The following is a 21,232-nucleotide window of genomic DNA, read 5'->3' as shown; positions in this document are numbered from 1 at the left end:
TGAAGGTAATTTTGATAATAATTATTAATTTTTATTCTTTTATATGCAGACAAAATTATTCAAAATACATACATTTTTTTGTAAATTTTGAATCACTCACTGCAGTTCATGTATTTATTATTTTAGTTACTATTTGTGTTTTTGTTATTTAATTAAATTCAGTAATTTAAGTCATTAAACAGATCGGTCAAATTACATGAAAAAAGAATGGCCATTTCTATTTAAAGTACGTAGTTTTTTTAATTACGACAATATGTTACAACTATCCATAAATTATTTATACATTTTCGAATAAGTATGTATATAAAATATTTCAGATGTAACTAAGTTATTTTATAATTTTTCGTTAGATGTTACCGCATTAAATTTTCAATAGCGTGACATTTTACGCTTGACATAAAAAAATGTTAGTAGCATAGCTATACTAAAATTGAAGTTCGCACTCAAAAAAATTATTCTTTACACGTTGAATATATTTTTATAATTCAAAAGTAATTTCATGGACTACAAAATAAACTTTTTTACCGTAAACTTTCTTCTTTTCCTTCAGAATCGTTTTACTTTATCTTTGTTGGAAAAAACAGACATCTTTCCATTTTGAGTATATAAGTTTATCAATCTACCACTAGTTGGCGCTTCTGAACCGGCTTTTACAAGTACAATGCTAGAAAATTACATGCGGTACCTCGTTTGGCACTTGATTGACGGCGACAAGTTACGACAGGGCTATGCAGTCAGTAATGGCCGTGCTTCTGGAGCTTTTTCTTGTTCAGAATTTAGAAAGTATTCAAATAATAAGTTGACAGCAGTAACACCGCGTTTTATTTTTTAGATTCACTCGTCAATTAGTTGTTCGTGCTCAGCTGATCTTGAGAAGTTAGAGTTTTCGGTATTATTTATGCACTTGAATCGCCAATTTCATGTTTAAGTCACAGAGACATCCATAATGGATATGTAGTAAGAGTTCTGCTTATTTTTCAGTATTGTTTTTGTTTTTAACTTGTGTAAAGTGTTGGAAATATTCGAAGTAAAGTGAATTAAGTGAAAAATTTTAGTAATCATGAAAATGGTTGAGCACATTATGCTTTAATTTGTGAATGTTAGGGGAATGAAATTTATGAAAAACAATGGCAAATGAAGACTTCAATTTTTCGGAATTGTGCAGATTATGTTCCCTGAAGAGTAATCAGCAAATGCCGATATTTGATAAAGAGGGCGAACGAAGAAAGCTTCTAATTAAAATACGTTCTTGTATACCTGCCGTAGTGAGTCTACAACATAACATCAACAATGATTTTTAAATAATTGTGCATTTTCTTTTACTTTTTTTATTTAATTAATTATTATTTTAAATGATTGATTCATTAAAAACGAATGCGTACCATAAAATTTTTAATAGTAAATTCATTTCAGATATCAAAAGAAGATTCATTGCCGAAAAACATTTGTCAAAGATGTGTTTACAAGTTGGACATGTTCTACGAATTTCGATTGAGCTGCATGACAACTGATACAGTATTAAAAAATTATGCTGATAGCTTAAAACAATTGGTTTCAACTTCAAATTTACAGGTGAATTTTATAGTTTGAAATGTTAGTATTGTGCTATATTAAAGAAAAAATAGAAAAAAATAGTATATCGCAGAATGAGTGTGTATTCTAGTGCCAGAAAAAAAGGGTAGGGCAAAGTAAAGGGAGAGAAAGTAGGAGTAATACAGAAGAGCCCGTATCTATTAGCTTGTACTACGTGAATCCTCTTACTTGTCGCGTCAGCATATTGATCGCAAGGGATACCTGTGGTGAAGGTCTTCGTATCAACAAGGATGTTGTAATGTGAAAATGAAAGTTGACGTATGAAATCAGTTCATGTATCTTTATGGTTGTACCAAAAAATATGAAAAAAAATTAAAATAAGAAAAAATTATCTCAAAAAAATTTAGTAATAGTGTTTACGGCAACTAGTGTGCAAAAGGCGATTCTGCCCACACTATGCGCATAAAAAAACTGGGCACGTATCGAATACAACATTTTATACAATATACCTATGCGCAAACTACCTAAAGGCAAACATTATACCTAAAACATGTACATAAGGTAAATGACCCAAATTTGGAATACTGTCCATAATTTGATACGTGTTAATCAAATGGGCTCAAAAAAGCGTTCCAAAATAGGGCATGCTACAAAGCTCTATGTCCACATTGTGGAACAAAAAAAGTTGAAAGGATCAGAATCGACATTTGATTTACTCGTTCCAAATTATGGGCCACTTCATTATGGAACAATGAGTCGAAGTAACAAATTGTAAACAAAAGTATTGCAAATTTACCATCAGAAGCACGAGCTGCTTCGGTCTAAAACGCATACGAAATGTTTCAAAATATTCATTTAGATGTGATTCTCTTATAAAGTGAAAAACCTTAAAAATAGTGTTCTCAATATGGGTTATTTGCCTTAAAAGGGTGAATCCAAAAAAAATCAAAACATGAAACGAACAAAATCTAATGAAATATGAAGAAAATATATTGTTAATAAACATAATTTGTTGTTATATAGTTTAATAATTGTTATATCAAATATATCATATGTTTTTTATTACATTTCATACTTTCATTAAATTGTGTTCTGTGTGGTTTTTACAACACCCTTCAGAAAATTAGTCTTTTAGGCATCGGTTGAAATAGTCATGGTGGCGCACGGCTAGTACACCCGAAGAAACAGGGTGCACGCGGTACTGAGCTCTTTGCCTCTGCTACTGTAGTTAAAAAGGGGAGGGATCGAAGCTGGTATGTGTATAGTCCGATATATATATATATATATTTATATATATGTACGTGCACTACCTGCAAACCGATGGTGTATACATCTTCAGTTTCATACCGGGAGCTAAATCGTTTGTACATATCTACACAATTCAATCGTCTGCAGGAATTTTTTCCTCAATATATGAGTTTTCAGAGTCATGGTTAAACTGCATCCGAATTTGCTACAGATTTCACGATGTCATCCTACTTTTTTGCAAATGAATGTATGAATCTTGATTAAAATTATGCACATGAAATCATATATCTGCAGCAGTACTAATCACTGTTTTGATCGAGAGATTTAGTTTGTTTAATTGGACAGATTTCAGCGGATTTTTTGTGAGTATTTAAAATATGAATCATTTCTACCTAATGTCTTTGCTTTTAAAAAGTAATTCTTTTTATTATTTGACGAAGCTTTAGAATAAAAATTACGCCACTTATTCAAAACGATAGATTTTTTTTTATGAAAATTTCAAATTATTACTGCAAAAAAATTATTTTTTTGTTCTGCATGTTATGAATAAACGAAGATACGTGATTTCTTGAAAATAATTAATTTTGATATCATAGTTTGAATTGCAATGATAACAGTTGGAATAATAATTAACAAATGTATTATATTAATAATTATTGAATTTTTTACTCATTGAATGATGTAAATTTGAAATTAAAAAAAAATAAAGATACTAGACCCTATATAAGATTTATTAAGTTAACACGCTTTGTAAAGAATTGAAATTTAATCATCCCGAACTAGCTTGCATAGACTTGTCGGCAGAGGTAACCACAGGTACATAGATGCATGAGGTCCTTTCTAGAAGATCGATACTCTCTCTTCATGTCAACCTTGGAGTGAGCATGCCGGCAGAACCAGAATATACGCAAGCGTACTACTAGAAGATATAGATTTTATTCTTGCCCTTGTTCAATTATCGTCCTTTTTTTATTCTCACCAATTATATTTTTAAATAAGTATCGCTGGTTGTCGTTGATTATTAAAGTGAATTTTCTCATTACATTTAGTATAAGAGATGTAACTAAGGAATGAAAGAGTGTGATAATTGTACGATTATACTAGCTCTTTCGCTGTCGCTGTCATTAGATGGCACTTACGAGTATCACGATTCGCAAATTTTGTCTTACTGAATACTAGTTTTGTAAAGTAGAATATTCTATTATTATCTGATTCAGTTTGAGTTCGAGGTGACTTATTTTGCACGGAGGGAATAGTTATTTATGTAACAAGCGCTCAAAAGGCGTTTTTGGGCACGAGTGTGCGGAAAAAACACCCACTCGTGCCGGCATAGCCGGCACTCGTGTCTTTTTCTGTGCGCAAAAAGCTGGGCACGTGTTGCATACAAAATTTTATGCAATAGTAGGCGAAAAATACGTTCATTTAAATGAGGCGTTTTACCGCACACCCGTGTCCAAAATGGGGCATTTTTCCGCACACAAGTGTCCAAAAACACTTTTTTAGTGCGCATGTCCATCTTCTGCTTACTTCCTTCCTCCACTTTTTCCTTACCACTTTACATTCATTAAATAAGTGCTCCAAATTTCCTCCTTCCTCCTCACACAATATACACATTTCTTCCTTTTTCTTCCAGAATTTATTACTTTCCACAAAGTTGCCACGCCTTATCCTCGCAATTAGATTTGTCTCCACTCCTCTTCTGTACTTTCTTAAATATTTCGGTATCTCTTGACATTTCCATTTTTCATACTCCTTATTGTACCTGGCGCCTCAAACTCTTTCCTCTGTTTGCTGCCTCATAATGTCGACCAACCGTTTCTATTCCTTCTTCTACTTTTCTTCCTTGCCTCCTTGCCATCTCAATATACTTGTTGCTCAGTCCTAATTTTCCTAATGCCTCTCTTTTTTGCTTTATTACTCCTTCTCTAGCTTGTTGCTCCCAACCTTTTTTATCAATCTTCCCTCCTCTGCCTCTGCGCATTTCCTCTCAAATACCACTTCTCTTCTAATCCAGTCGTTGTGCATCTTTCTTCTTTCTGTTTCTCTCACAATGATGTAGCCCGGCGTACAGAAATCCAACCTCAGCACCCATCGTATATAATCCTTTTTCAACTTTTCTAGCTCCTTTCCTCGTTCCGCCCCCACAGCTCCGGTCCATAGCTCATCACACTTTGTACCAAATACTTGAATAGTAACATCCTTCTTCTATAATCCTCTCTGCATCTCCTCTCTCCTAATCCCCACGTTGCTTTCGCCGCCACGATCCCTTTCTTCATCAATTTTCTAATCTGACTATTAAAGTTTCCTTCTGTGTTCAGCAACATTCCTTGGTATTCGAATTCCCGCACTTTTTCTAGATATCTTTCCTTTCATTGCCACTTCTCTTCTTTTTGGTTCCTCCTCTCGTTGAACATCAATATCTTGGTCTTTTCCTCGCTTAGCTCCAGCTGCCTTTCCTTGAAAAATCTTTGTGTACACAGTAGCATGTCTTTCATTGCCTCTCTGTTTTTTGACAGTATCGCGATGTCATCCGCATAGGCCAACGACCACATCCTCGTATTTCCAATCCTCACCCCTCCAACATTTCTTCTCTAGGACTCCTTCTCCATTTCTGCAATATAAATACAAAATAAAATTGGACTCAATAAGCGACCCTGCCTCACTCCTTTCACTGTCCAGAATTCCTCCGACCTGACATTCCCCTTTATTTCTTCATACAGCTGCTTGATCGATTGAATAATTGGATCTTTTGTACTTTAGGACATTTTTTTGAATTTTGGGTTTTGGATATTTTGGCATTGGAACTTTTGTTTTGGACATTTTGTCTCCCTACCGCTTGATTCTTTCCGTCAAATATTCGCTTATTTCAAGTCTATGCATACACTCCCATAATTTCTTCTTGTCCATTGTATCGAAGGCCTTTTTTAGGTCTATAAACATCGCATATACTTTTTCCTTATCTTATTCTTCGCCTTTTGAATCACGTAGTTCAGAGTGTATATAGATTGTCCATAGTTGACCTGCCCTTCTGGCAAAATCTTTTTCTCTCCGATCTCCTTTACTAACTTTCCTCTTATTATTTCCGTGTGAATCTTGTACGCTGTTGGTAATAGTGAAATTCCTCTGTAGTTTCCTGGCTTATTCACATCTCCTTTTTTGTACAGTGGTACGATTATCGCTGTCCTCCAATCGTCCGGAACTTCCTCTCCTTCCCATATCTTGTCTATTAAACCTTTCTGCTTTTTTCTCAGTGCTGTATCCATCATCCATGCTTCATTCTGCATCCTATATATACCAGGCGCTTTCCTTTTTTTTATTGTTTCTAATACTTTCCTGAATTCCTCTTCACCTCTCTTTTTTCCCTCCTTCTGGATCTTTTTTTTGCTTTATCCTTTTTGACAATGCTCTGATCCATCCAGCAGTTCCATGAAACTTTCCTTCCATTCCTGCTTGTCAATCCTACTCTCCACTTTTTGTCGTCTCTTTCTATTTCCTATGAACTTCCATATCTCCTCTTCGCTCTTCAAACTCCTTAGCTCAGCTTCCTCACTTTCCTTGAACTTCCTCTCCTTTTCCTTCAATAATATCTTCCATCTTCTTCTTTCTTCAACGTATTGTCCTTTATTCGCGTTACCTCTCCTCCACTTTGCGTAACATTGTTTTATTGCATTATTGAGTAGGATTTTTCCGTCCCTTTCCATTGCATTTTTTGAAATTCCAAAATTTTGATTGTGCCCTGAGATACAGCTGTTTCCGTGAACCCTTTTCCTATACTTTATGTGTTAAATTTTTTCTTTTTTTGCGTTTTCTGGCAAGTAGTGTTTTTGGTCATCTATCGTAACTTTCAGAGGGTACCGATTGAGCTTCAGCACTAGGGTCACGTACACTTCTTCAGAACATCAATGGTTACGGTCACTACCTCGGATGAGACGATCGAACGGGCAGATTGCTTTGCATGAACAGTTAAGCACACATTTTTTTCCATTTTTCGTTTTTACCGAAATTTAAGTCATAAAAGTACTGTTTGAGAGTGACCTATTGTTTCGATCGTCTCATCCGAGGTAGTGACCGTAATCATTGATGTTCTGAAGAAGTGTACGCGACCCTGGTGCTGAAGCTCAATCGGTCCCCCCTGAAAGTTACGATAGATGACCAAAAACACTACTCGCCAGAAAACGCAAAAGAAGAAAAAATTTAACACGTAAAGTATAGGAAAAGGGTTCACGGAAACAGCTGTATCTCAGGGCACAATCAAAATTTTGGAATTTCAAAAAATGCAATGGAAAGGGACGGAAAAATCCTACTAAATAATGCAATAAAAAAATTTTCGACTTTAAGGTGTATGTGTCCCCTTAAGTTAAAAGTTTAAGTTTAAGTTTCATCTTCTGAACTACCGTCATCACTTCTATATAAAATAGAAAAAAACGACGTCCATACGATTCTGAAGGCTACGAGTGATAGTAGAGTCTCAAATTCCGGGTTCAGAACTATTTTTCCATGAACCATAACATACCGAAATTCTGGACCTCATCCACAGATTTATTTAAAAAATCCTGAATCTAGTCCTGATATGAACACTTCTAGAACCTGAAATGGCGGGTCATGTGGTTCATTTTCGCCCTGTTTTGAATTCCATAATTACAAAACATTTCAATAATAAAGTTCAGGTCCTGTTCTGATGTTAATTAATTTTATATTATTTAGGCTAACGATACAGAAAAAATGCCTAACAACCAACATCATCAGCAGCGTTCTTTGTATGCTGAAGCTCATGCAGCCGTGCAGCATCATATTGCTCAACAAACGGCTCAGGTTCGGTTGATTTCAGCTGCATCAGTGCCGGTATCATCTTCTTCAATAACTTCGCATCAGACATCAAATCCAACTTTTACATTGCCAGATGATGGGTTAGGTTATGATGATGGGGTTCGAGTGCTACGATCTATCGGCACGTGGTAAGGAATTAAAATTAAAAGTTTGAAGGCACGTAGGAGACTTAAAAACATAGGACTGTGCCAGTAATCCAAAAAACTCGACCCGATCGAGTCGAGTATTCGTCTCGAGTTCGAGTCGACTACTCGAGTTTTTTTAAAGTACTTGCCATATTTTCGAGTTTTAGCAAAATAAATGATCCATTAACAAAAAAATAAGCACTTCGTTTGTATGTGCATGTTCTTAGTGGGGGNGGGGGAGAAGCAATACAAGTCAGTAAATAACGGTCACCCTAATGTTCATGTATGTTATGTACTTGAATTGTACGTATTTTTATACACCTATTGTACAGACATCTGTAGTTCAAATGGTTCACTCTCCAAATTATGACAGGTAAAAGCATTTTAACACAGAAAAAGTAAAAGCAAAATAGTATATTTTGCACCTACGGAGTGAAAAACTGGAAAGTCTCAGAGCACGTGTAATTTATCATCCGAGGCTGATAATTACGTGCTCTGAGACTTTCTTTTTTTCGCTGCATAGATGCAAATACAATTTTTTGTGAATCTCCCGGCCTAAAGTAACATTTCGCATAAATGTGAACTTAGCACAGTGCTAGTGCTATAAAATGTAGTACGATCCTGGAGCCATACGGGACACTTTCTTGCCCGGCTATTCTAGGACCGGTTACTTATAGCCCTTGTATCGTAAAGTACTATAAAAAAACGTGCGCGGTGATATTTAAAAAAAATCTGGGAAAAAATATATGCTATTGAACAACACGAAAAAAGACTTTTCCTAAAATTTTTCACATGATGAACCTGCAATTTATATTGCAAATTTGAAAAAGTCAAAAGTTTTACGTTTGAATAGGTCCTTTCATTTTTTCAAGTTATCACTAATTAAATTTAATTTTAAGTCAAATGAGGGGTTTATTCGAGTCAGTAGCGCTCTTATAATGGCCTTGAAAAAAAACTGAAGGCATATTTCAATCGTAATTTTTTTGCTCTTTTCAAATCATTTTTCTCAGCTATGACTTAAAAAAAGTTCATATTACTCCCAATTCCGTTTCCAGTACGCAGACTTCTATTCGATCCAGCCGTACAACCGACCCTCCCTTGTCAACCGAACGGTATTTTTATCAGTGTTAAGTTTTGAAAAATTACTTGTGTCAATTATCATAATAGGGTCAACTGACTAGTGAATGAACGACTACTAGTAAATAAATGACTAGTATATTAAATTAATTAAATAATGAATATTTTGAAAATATTTTTTGTAACAATCACTTATTTTTTCTTGGGTGACAGCATTTTTAACACTAACAGTTTTATTTTAATTAAAACCATTTTTTTATTAGAAAATCTATTTATATTACACGCTAGTGCATAAAATCATTCAATCACTGGGTAAATTAGACATAATCAATATTTATCCAGTGATTGAATAGACATCCTGAGATATCTTTGTTGCAGAGGTTATGAATTCATCGAGTCTAATCGTCAAGAATCTATTACTCCTGGAAGATTTTTACAATCATTAATGAGTTAAACTACTCAAAGTAAACTACTTAATATAAATTCTTCAATGTAACTCGGTTATTTCATGGATGGTTACATAATGTTCAATTATAAAATTGACAATATCACACGTTCATTTACTGGTTCAGCAACGTTCATTCATTGGTTCGGGGCATTAATTTACTGGTAAAATACGTTATCAAATGATATTAATTAAATCATAGATTGTAGTTTAACAATTCTTATTAAATTAATATGTAAACTTCTTAATTTAGAGCATTAAAATCTGAAAATCATCTACTTCATAAACAAAAAAAAATAATTTTGGTTTTTATAATTCAATTTATGTGGCATTTTTTGAAACCATTCATTCACTGGATGGTTGACCCTAATAACTTTTATTTGGTTTAAATTTTATTGTGACGTCCAGCACCGCCACTGATACCATATGTTTTTTTTTTCTTCCCCGCCTACAATCATGATCGATCGATAATCGCTCCCATTACCCACGTTAGAAAAATATCAATCCTAGATCATAGAGTTCCTAAGTTACCGACCCGATTAACGAATCTCATTTTAACAAATGTTTAATTATTCTTATATGATTTCTAAATATTTTAACTCACTATGTTTAATTATTATGTTTAATGAATTCAATTTTTATTATAACTCAATGATGTCAATTAAATAGAAAATAACTCCACAGAAGTATAACTACACGTGGCTGTATTAACGACTCAAAATCATTATTTACAAACACAATATTACATTAAGCTTTAAGCCGAGTGCAAGAATATCAAACAATAACAATTGTCACTATACCACAGATATCAAACTCAAGTAATCTATCAATTAATTAAATAATAATGAAATCAACAGCACTTCACGAACGAACACTGAGTCATCGTAAATATGCACTGTTTGGTATCGTTGCACTCGTCTCAACTCACTGATTTTAAACAATTCACTGTATCACACTTTTGTCAACAATTATGTCTAATATTTTATAATAAAGATTTGGCCCGTGGGACGTAGAAAGATCGAGAATCCGAGGACGGTTGGTTTGTTCAGCCCACTCGTAAATTTTACGACCTTAGGTCAAATCAAATTCCAGCATGTACTTAGCCCACCTAAAACAATAGAGATTCTGAGAGTATAAAAAGCCGATGAACAAACCAACAGACCTCGCATTCTCCCTTGAACCTCCAGTTGTAAAACACAGCACACGGAGCCGTTATAAAACATAACGAGTAAGTTCAAAAATTCATTTTCCTTCCTTCACTTCTCTACTCTGCAAGCCCATGAACAACTCATGGCAAAGAGCTTAAAACAAGCTCGTCTGCTACTCTCTCAAACTCTCCAGCTGTACAACACGGCCCACGGAGGCGTTATACAACATAACGTATGTGTTTGAATTCCTTTTTCTTCCTCTGCGAGCCCGTGAATAACTCACGGCAAAAAGAACTTAAAACAAGTTCGACAGTTTCGCTTTAAAACAAAGCGAAACTAGCGCTAAAATAGCGGACACCCGTCAAGCACGTGTGCTTGACAGGTATACAGGTGTTTTCATAACACCGGAGAGCCGTGACTCGTTGCCTGTTGTGTGTGTGCGGCGGCTGCTACAACAGCAGAAGTATACTCAGTCCCGGGACTTCCAATATAAGCCCGCGCCGACACAAAGAGATATACGCCGTACACATATACCTAGCAGACGCACACGAGTCCCTCTCGCCAACAATCATACACTCACGCTACACCGCGTCTACTACAGTAACACGTATACATTCCGTCCCGGGACTTACAATACAAGCCCGCGCCGACGCGAACTCATATACGCCGTATTCATATACTTAGCAGACACCCACGAGTCGCTCTCGCCAACAGTCATACACCCACGCTACACCGCGGCTACTACAATAACACGCGTACACTCCGTGCCGGGCCCTACAATAGAAGCCCGCGCCGACGCAACTCATATACGCCGTACTCATATACATAGCACACGCACACAAGTCACTTTCTCCAACGGTCATACACCCACGCTACACCGCGGCTACTACAATAACGCGCATACGATCAGTCCCGGGACTTCCAATATAAGCCCGCGCCGACGCGAACTCGTATACGCCATACACATATACCTAACAGACATATACACAACGTTTTCCATCTATTATTCCAACGTACTCATAAGCAACAGTTTCGAATATAACAAAAATGAACTCCTAGACTATTTGAGGTAAAACTCAAGGTCTGAACAATTAATTAAATAACTACAATTAGTTATAACATTATAATTACCTAAATTGCAAAATGTTAAATCTACTGACTTCATTATTTTCAAAACGCAATTATGACTACTTCTATCATTCTATGTCAGGTCTCCTGATTATCCAACAATAACGCGACAGAGTGGTATGGTACCACTTTTTCCTGGCACTACTGATTCATCGCACATAGGTAATAATCGAACTGCAGGAACAAGCATAGTATCAAGCTCATCATTGCATCAACCTATACGTTCCGTTAGTGGTAATAATTCTATGGGATCAAGCAAGCCTGCATTTGTATCCAAAGCCACTAATACAGGCGAACCATCATCTAAAGCATTTGCTTGTACTGTGTGCGGCAAAGGTTTAGCACGAAAAGACAAGCTTGTAATTCACATGCGCATTCATACTGGAGAAAAGCCTTATTCCTGTGAAGTTTGTGGTAATAAAAGATGATTTATGTAGCTCTGTTTAAATGTCTATTATATTCAAATCAAACGTAGTTCTATTTTGATACAAAAATTTTCAAATGAAGAATTTAAACTTGAAAAAGTTTTAAATATACTACACTGCGCCATATAATTATTGCTACAACAATTTTCATTATTTAATTTTTACGAATGAATTCGTTAGGGCCAAGCAGTACCTCAATCGGTCTTTGCCATGCAAGACCGTTTTTTATTAATTCGCTATTGCTACAATGTGGGTATGCAATCTCTTCGAAAACACGAGAAAAATATTTAACTTTATCATACCTAATGAAGAGGAACTTCGCAACGATGATATCCTCTTTCAGTCTCAATTTATGTCATAAATAATTGTTCTCAAAACAAAAAATTTAACTTCGGATTGGGATCAAACCAGTGAAAGCTCACCATTAGCCGGCTACTATGAGAATGCATACCCGCATTGTAGTAATGGTAAATTTGTAAAAAATGATCTTGCATTAAGCTTTGCCTGGAAAGTACCAAAATACAGTGTGACACTACCAAATTGATTCGTAAAAATTAATTAATATTCGCACGCGTGAAGAGCATGATAAATTTTCATTAATATTTAGCCAATTTTCAAATGCTTTTACCTCTGTCAATTTTGATCATATCAAGACCATTTTTTAGTTTTCTTCGATTTTTTTTAGTTTTAAACTACTTAAACATAATGTACTGAATGACAGAAAAAATTGATAATTTTAAAGAATCGTAAAGATTTTTTTTTAAATTACTCGTCAATAAGAGTACTTTGGGGTGGTCCTCTTTAATTTGGATAAACAAATGTTTTAATCGGTTGACTGTAGTCTAGGTACACGTTTAAGATTCATTTTTTCTGTCATTTATGGTGTTACGCCTAAGTATGATCGGCAATTCGAAATTGACCTATTCAATATATATCGATGTGTTTACGTGGTCCAAAGTTGATAAGCGTCGTAAATACAAAAACGATTTTGTCTAGAGCAGCGAGTGTGTAACGCGAGCAGAAAATATAATTAATAAATGTAATGATTTTAAAGGAAGGTAATAATGAAAACAATGATGAGATTTATAAACGGGTTCATAGAGCGTTAAAAAGTTGTGTCGGGGTCCACCTCGGTCAAACTGTAGCCCGTCTCAGCTAAATGATTTCCTGAAAATGTAGTCGGTCTAGGTGACGAAATAAGTAGTAATATATTATTATTTAATATAGCAAAAAATAAAATATTTATTAATGGGCCAGTCACAAATGTAACTTCTTATCGTAACCAAATTTACAATAATTAAATGAAAAATACAAAAAGAATAGTTACTTAAATCTAAGACTCAACTATAACAATGCCAAACCGCGGCTTTTATCAAGACTCTTATATGTGAGTGAGTGGTGGGTGATGGTTAAGGAATGGAGTTGTCACGACGAGCGAGAGAGTACAAACTTGGCAGAGAGATACTAGGACTGGATTTACTTGTCGATGACACGTCAAGTTGACGCAAGGAAAGGCGACCTGGACCTGGTAATGAAGCGCTGACAGGAATTTGGCAGCACAGGACAGGACTCAACATAAAGCAGCAACTCACACACACTCGCGTGTACAAAAAACGGAGCGACGACGTATAGCAGCGACAAATAGGCTATCGTAAACACGCGCATGCTGTGGCTTCCAAAGGCAGAGTGAATCTTACCTGCCAAACAACCCCCTATAAAGGCGCAAGGCGTCAGTAGCATCGTCTGTCAAGCATATATATTTACAAGGAGACCTTCTCACCTTCGGGTCATGGATTTGGCCCAAATTTTTTCTGGTGATTTAGGACAGTTAGAAAACATGCCCTGTTATGTTAGGGTGTCTGAATATGCCCTAGAAGCCTTAGGTAAAAAGTAAACGTTAAAATAATAAAAATAAGCATATAAAACACAATAAATATTCATTTCCTATCCTCAAACTATATTGGTTACTTATTTGAGACATCTGGATCTTGAGAACATTACATTTCATTTTTAAGAAGTTGTTGGATCTCACTCGTGACCCAAAACATTGCAATATTGCACAAAGGCATGGCATGAGATCATGGCAAATAGTGGCCTTATGTGCAAATATTATTCACCTCATCACATCATTGATAAAATTCAACTCTGCGTAGGTACTTGAAAAAGTTAAATAAGTCGGTGAAAAAAGTTTTGATAAGAACTTGTCGGATCTCCAGTCCTTGTATTAAAATAATAAGTATTTGAAGCGTTTAAGGCCATAAGTATTGAAATTAAACGCTTTATAATGTCATAATTGAACAATATTGCCATGTTTTGGGTCATGAGTGAGATCCAACAACTTCTTAACAATGAAATGTAATGTTTTCAAGAACCAGGTGTCTAAAATGAGTAACAAAAATAGTTTGAGGGTAGTAAATGAATATTTATTGCGCTTTTATGCTTATTTTTATTATTTTAACGTTTATTTTTTATCTAACGCTTCTAGGGCATATTCACACAACCAAACTAACCTAAATCATCAGAAAAAGTTTGGGCCAAATTCATGACCCAAGGCCTCCTTGTTAGAATAATATATCTAGTAGGGTTGTCTGCAGCGCCATAGTAGAATCTACTAAGGTAGAAAAGTAACTGCGGCTCGGTTAATTCTACTAGATACTTCGGTAGGTTCTACTAAATACTTGGGTAGATTCTACCAAAGTATCTAGTTGACTCAATCGAGCCACAGCTACTTTTCTAACTTAGTAGATTCTACTACGGCGCTGTAGTCAACCCTACTAGATTTTATTCTCAGTGCAGCTTCGCCGCTCCAATATTCATCTCGCGAGCGTTGACCAGTCCTCGCGTCAATCACGCAATCTGCATTCGGCTTCGCATTCTCGTTGGCCAGATCCATCTCTCTCTCGTATACGCATCGCGTAGACGCGTAGACTCACGTGTTCATGCGCAAATCGCGACATAAGGAGGGGGAGGAACAGATTTGATCGCCCACTGAACCCTGCCTTGGCCATATGTGTCTTGGTAACATGGCCACCATGTTACAAAGTATTATTTACAAAAAAAATAAAGCAGATCTTCTCGATGCGCAGAGCCGTGAAAAATCAAAAGCAAGCCTCTTTCCGTTTCTTTCTTGACCTTCAAGTATTTTGCTCGTATCGTTTATTGTCACCGAAGAACGGATAAACTGAAAACAATAAAATATCACGCCCCCAAAGCTCTACATCACAACAATATGTCATGATCAAAATTGATGGAATTAAACGCATTTGAAAATCGGCAAAATTTTAATTAAAATTGTTGTCCGATAATTTTGTTGCGGAGTGTACTTAGTTCCATTATAGGGATTACAGTATCAAATAATTCAGATTAATACTGCACTGAATTCACTCTTACTATATAAGGTAGCTATAAAAATTCTAAATTTTGCATTTTAATGAAAAATGTTTTAAATAAAATTTAAAAATAGGAACGAAGAAATTCGGAAAAGAGGGCATAAATGTGAAATTAGCGTAGTGCTATAAAATTGAGTATGTATGTATTGAGTATATATCGTCGCCCCAGCGCAGGAAGGTATCTATTCCAAATCTGTAGCAAGAAGGATACTTACTCCCGCGCAGAGGCAAAAAGGTATCTAACTCGAGCTCAGCGGCAAAAAGGTATCTGATTCGAGCTAGAAGCAAAAAAGTAGTTATTCAAACGAAGTGGCAAGAAAGTTTTGACGCGCTGAATTTGACGCGCTGCGTTGGCAACGCAGCCGTAAATGATAAAATTTTGTTTTGTATTAGAGCAAAAAAGAGAAAAAAACAATTGAGCTAGTGTAATGATTTTCATCCATTTGTAATGCGAGCAAACAAATCAATCTCACCGTGATTTCGACTGAATTTGCCACTTATGGAGAACTTTGTATGTTCTGAGAGGAAAGTACAAGTTATCGGCTTTACATAACTTTTGAATTAAATGTTGAATGTTGAATGTTGAAACAAAATTTTATCATTTACGTCTGCGTTGCCAACCTAAATTCAGCGCGTCAAAACTTTATTGCCACTTCGTTTGAATAAGCTACTTTTTTGCTTCTAGCTCGAATTAGATACCTTTTTGCCTCTGCGCGATATTTTCTGATCCGCGGTCAGACAGCAGTAGTTTAGGATCCGATTGTATCGACTCGGTGGTGTCTTCTTGTACCGATCGTTTATTGAGTAGGCCGATTGCTCTATTCCAACGTCTAAAAGCGTTACTAGTTCTTGGCATCTTAACGAGGGCAATTATATAAACTTGAGCGCTCATTAAGGAAGTTCCCTTTCAAAGTTCGCAAAAAGTACATATCGACGTGCTAGTGCTGAAAGATGCCACTTCACGCTCCGGACAGAAAGATGCCATTTCACGTTTCGAGCTGAATGATCACACATCACTGCTCGGTATTTCTGCTTTTGAAGCTTCAACTTCAACTTCATCTTCATTTCGATGACAGATTCTGGTGGAGCATCCAATTTTACTTCGAAAAAATGAAACATTATCATGGTGTCACTTCAAACGCAGAAAAAACCATCCTTCAGAATCGAGCGCTAAAGTAGCATCATTCAACTCGAACGCGAAATGGCATCTTTCTGCCCGGAGCGCGAAGTAGCATCTTTCTGCTCTGCGAAGCGAAGCGCCATCTTTCACCCTAGTAAAAAAAGTTTTCATACCAGCGGCCCGAAAGTGACTACTTCCCTGCCACTGCGCAAAGCGGGAAGAGCGATTTTCGGGCCACTGTGTATGAAAACTAGTATACAGGCCTATGCCGCGAAAAAAGAAAGCCCCAGAGCACCTGTTTATCGGCCTCGGCTCCGCCTCGGCCACTAATGACACGTATTCTGGGACTTTTCTGTTTTTCGCGGCCTAGGGCAGTAATATACTATTGGTAAGATCTTACCTAGGAACTTGCTTGAGACGGTAGGTAAGAACTTACGTAAGTTCTTACCTGGACTTTTTTTCACAGTAAACTTTTTAAAAAAATTAGGAATCGTTGGCCATTTTTGAAATTATTTACATTATTATTTAGTATATATTTAATTGTAAACAGTAGGGCAGTGAAAAAGTTTCCCGGGACCGGGGATTGAACCGGTGATCAGTCGGTCACAACTTCAGCGCCTTACCGCTTGAGCCATTCATTGGTTATGCAAGCTCAAAAAAGTTATATTATTAAAATGTGTGTGTGCCTTTTTTTAAATGCTTTTATTGAACTATATTTATATTAACATGATATAAAAACTAGTTGAAAAATATAATTACTAGTTGAAAATCTCGCTTTCGCTATCACTCTGGATGGGCACTAGGTTAGGATCCGGACTTAGCCATAACTTTCTTGAGATACTCGTGATTTTTTAATGTAAATAATTTCAAAAATGGCTGACGATTCCTAATTTTTAAAAAAAATTTTCTATGTAAAAAAGTCCAAAGTAGGTAAGAAAATCGACCAATAATCGTACGTAAGAATTTACGTAAGATCTTACGTAAGTTCTTACCCACCGTCTTAAGCAAGTTCCTACGTAAGATCTTACCAAACTTTTTTACCAGGGCAGCACTGGCACCTCGATATATCAATATCGATAGATTTTGACTTCCCGAATCCAATGGTATAACTTTATTATATCCCACGTAAAAATAGTATATCAGATCTGACTCCAGATCTGATGTTAGATCTGTTATAGGTTCTGGTGAACGTCCAGCAGATCTTATGCCAGATCTTATATCAGAATTTGAATACGATAATCGACATAAGAACTTACATCAGATCGGAAGTGACTGTGACGCCTTTAATTATTTAAACAATAAGTTTATGAATAATTAAAATTTAATAACAAATCTTAAAAAATAAAAGTTATCGAATTAATTTAAATTCACTTTATCAAAAACCCAAACGCATTGGAGGAATTATTCTTAAAGATATCAATATGATTATTAAAATATAACACGTGGATCATGCATAGATACCTCGAGGATTAGGCATTGATACCACGTGAATCGGACATGGATACCACGTGGATTAAATAAATTGTCTACGTAGCTAAGTCGCGTGAATTGACATAATACCTACGCATATTTTCGATCAACCCACGACGATTTTTGCTAAAATCCTTGTAGACTTTTGAACCTCCGCGATGATTTTTAAACAATCAACGAGGATTTCCACGAAACCCCCCGTGGATTGACCAGAAATCCACGCAGATTTTTTATCAACCCACGACGATTTTCGCTGAAATCCTCGTGGATGTAGAAAGATCCTCGAAGGTTTCTCGAAAAATCCTCGTGGATTAATCAATTATCAACGTGGAGAAGTTAAAATCCACAACGATTCACCAACAAAACCTCGCGGATACTTGCAGCGAGCTCGCGAAACAAGTCCAAGATCCTCGAAGATTTGTCGAAAAATCCTCGTGGATTAATCAATTATCAACGTGGAGAAGTTAAAATCCACAACGATTCACCGACAAAACCTCGCGGATACTTGCAGCGAGCTCGCGAAACAAGTCCAAGATCCTCGAAGATTTCTCGAAAAATCCTCGTGGATTAATCAATTATCAACGTGGAGAAGTTAAAATCCACAACGATTCACCGACAAAACCTCGCGGATACTTGCAGCGAGCTCGCGAAACAAGTCCAAGATCCTCGAAGATTTCTCGAAAAATCCTCGTGGATTAATCAATTATCAACGTGGAAAAGTTAAAATCCACAACGATTCACCGACAAAACCTCGCGGATACTTGCAGCGAGCTCGCGAAATAAGTCCAAGATCCTCGAAGAGTTGAAAAACCACCAACTTAAAATTTTTGTCCATCCATGTATGATCCACGTGGTATCTATGTATGATCCGCGTGGAATCGTTGTCAGATCTGCGTGGTATCCATGTCTAATCCTCGTGGATAGCTAATCCACGTGGATAATCAACGCAGATATCCATGCAATTTTTTTCAACTGGGAATGTAAGTTCTGATGTCGATTATCGTATGCAAATTCTTATATAAGATCTGGCATAAGATCTGATGTGCGTTCACCAGAACTTATACCAGATCTGATATCAGATCTGCAGTTAAATCTAACATACCATTTTCACTTGGGATATCCAAGCCAGGTAAAATCTCGAGAAAAACGCGATGAAAGTTTCGAAAATTAACATGGGCTACATAGGAACCCATGAAAATTTTAGCTACATTTACAATTTATGAAAAGAAATCAAAGTTGGGAAATGATTATGTACAGATTGTAGAGAAAGTTCTCGTCTTTCCAAATCCGTGTCTCAAAATAGAGGTAGCCAGCCGTTTTTTCAATATTTTTTTAATAAAAAACGCAAAAAAAAAGACTTTTTCGGCTCGTTTTAGGGCTAGCAGCTAAAATCCAGCTAACTTAACCCATGTTACTGCGCGAACACTCAATTGACTAGCCTGTTACCCGAGGAAACCTCCTTAAAAACATGCTAGTAGTGTAATACTGGCAATAACGCAAGTGACTTTGTAGGAGGAGTCTGTCTATTCAGCATTCATATTTTATATCGATAAAATCTTGAAAATATTATCATAATTCAAGTCACTGTTTAATAAATAAATAAATGAATAAATTTTCATCACAGCGTGCGGGAAGTGCGTTTTCCCGAAGCTTATTGTAAACGAACTAATTGCGGTCTTGCTATGTTTTTTTTTTTATAAAAAACTTAATTTCAAATAATTAAAGTTAATGAGCTGAAAAGTACATTTCAATTGTATGGCTTTTCTGCTTATAATTGCTTTTATTATCAACATTTTTTACCAGTACTTACAACTCATGTTACGAAAATTATTATTGATTTAGGAAAAGCTTTTGCCAGACGAGATAAATTAGTTATTCACATGAATAAATTAAGACATCGACCAGGAGTTACTTCTCTTCCTGCACCTTTATTAACCAACGCTCATAATCAACAGCAATCCTCTCATCAACAAAATCCACAGCATATACGTAGTAACAATATTTCAAGGCCAAAGGAAGAGCAACTCAATTGGACTTGCGAACTATGTGGGAGGGTGTTGGCTACCAGAGAGGAATGGTCTCAGCATGCTAGGTAAAATTGAATTTAGTAATTAATTATGAAACGCGAATCCGACAGCTCCTATTCATGAAGTGACGTTTTGAAGACCACACAGAAAAAAATAACTTAGTGCAAACTTTTGCTTAGCCAAATACACTTCTGCACACAGTGGGCGTACGCGAGCCTGAGTTGGTTATTTTGCGCATAGTGTGAGCAAAAAAAGTCATACTTGCCGGTATAAACTGCGAGTAAATAGTAGATTACGCAACGGCGCGGGAGTTCGTCGATCTTTTGAAAGCGTCTTCATCATTGCGTGTGGAAAGTGCTACTTTCGCACACGGCTGGCGATCTAAAAATCGACTTTCTGCAGGTTATTGTAATGAAAATTAGCCCCTGTTGCGTAATCTACTATTTTAGGCACTAGTGTGCGATATAATTTCTAGTATTTTGTGAAATATCACGCTTGTACATACTATTGCACAAAATTTTGTATGCAACACTTGCCCTAAACCACGCCGTACAAGAAAGGGTTAATTACTTATGGCACTTTTATAATAAAGTATTATTGTTTTACCAATTAAAAGTTTTATATTGGGCATTAAAAGTTTTTTTCGTTTAGCCTAAAAAAATTGATCATTCAAAATTGCTGCGATAAAATAAGCTTTCAGCTTTCTGTTAAAAAGTTGCGTTTTCGCGTTTGATTATATGCAACTGCTCAAAATAAAAATAATTACGTTCTGATTGAGTCAATCGCTAAGAGCACACTTTCTAGCAAAAATTCGGAATAATCATTCTCTTGTTTTGGACTCACTGTATAAATCACTGACAAGGAGACCACATGAGATGCGGGTCACCAAATGTCCTGAAAATTTTTTTCTGGTCTCCTGGTATCTAATAACAAAGCCCCCTATGCTTAGTTTGATCCAATGGGCCTTAGGGCCCATTTTAAAAATCATTTTCTAGTTTATTGAAAAATCTTTGTGATTTTCTAACTCGTAACAGGACATCTTAAACGAAAAATTGCATAATGCACAAGTCTTAGAAGTAGTCAAAGAATACATTTGAATTTTTTCAGAATTTTTGAGACCTGCTATCACCTATTTTCGAAGGCCCAAATTTGACGCGCTTTTACGATTTTCTTAAGAATTTCAGAGACCTTCGAAAGTAGGTGATAGCAGGTCTCAAAAATTCTGAAAAAATTCAAATGTATTCTTTGACTAATTCTAAGACTTGTGCAT

General features: G+C 36.0%; 1 protein-coding gene across 1 annotated transcript in view; it reads left to right on the top strand.

Moving 5' to 3' along the window:
• Positions 1–848: 848 nt before the first annotated feature.
• The window catches only part of LOC106651201, a 25,289-nt gene continuing 4,905 nt past the window's right edge, over positions 849–21,232 (top strand). Inside the window, exons 1-5 of the mRNA XM_023462563.1 lie at positions 849–1,265; positions 1,414–1,572; positions 7,486–7,736; positions 11,614–11,945; positions 19,778–20,027. Of these exons, the coding sequence (XP_023318331.1) occupies positions 1,128–1,265; positions 1,414–1,572; positions 7,486–7,736; positions 11,614–11,945; positions 19,778–20,027 (1,130 nt within the window). The 5' untranslated portion in view covers positions 849–1,127. The remainder of the gene's footprint in view (positions 1,266–1,413; positions 1,573–7,485; positions 7,737–11,613; positions 11,946–19,777; positions 20,028–21,232) is intronic.

Source organism: Trichogramma pretiosum, unplaced genomic scaffold (assembly GCF_000599845.2).
Source record: "Trichogramma pretiosum strain Unisexual culture from Peru unplaced genomic scaffold, Tpre_2.0 scaffold8, whole genome shotgun sequence".
Classification (NCBI taxonomy): Eukaryota; Metazoa; Arthropoda; class Insecta; order Hymenoptera; family Trichogrammatidae; genus Trichogramma; species Trichogramma pretiosum.
The sequence above is the reverse complement of the archived record's forward strand: the minus strand, read 5'-3'. Positions and strand labels throughout refer to the sequence as shown.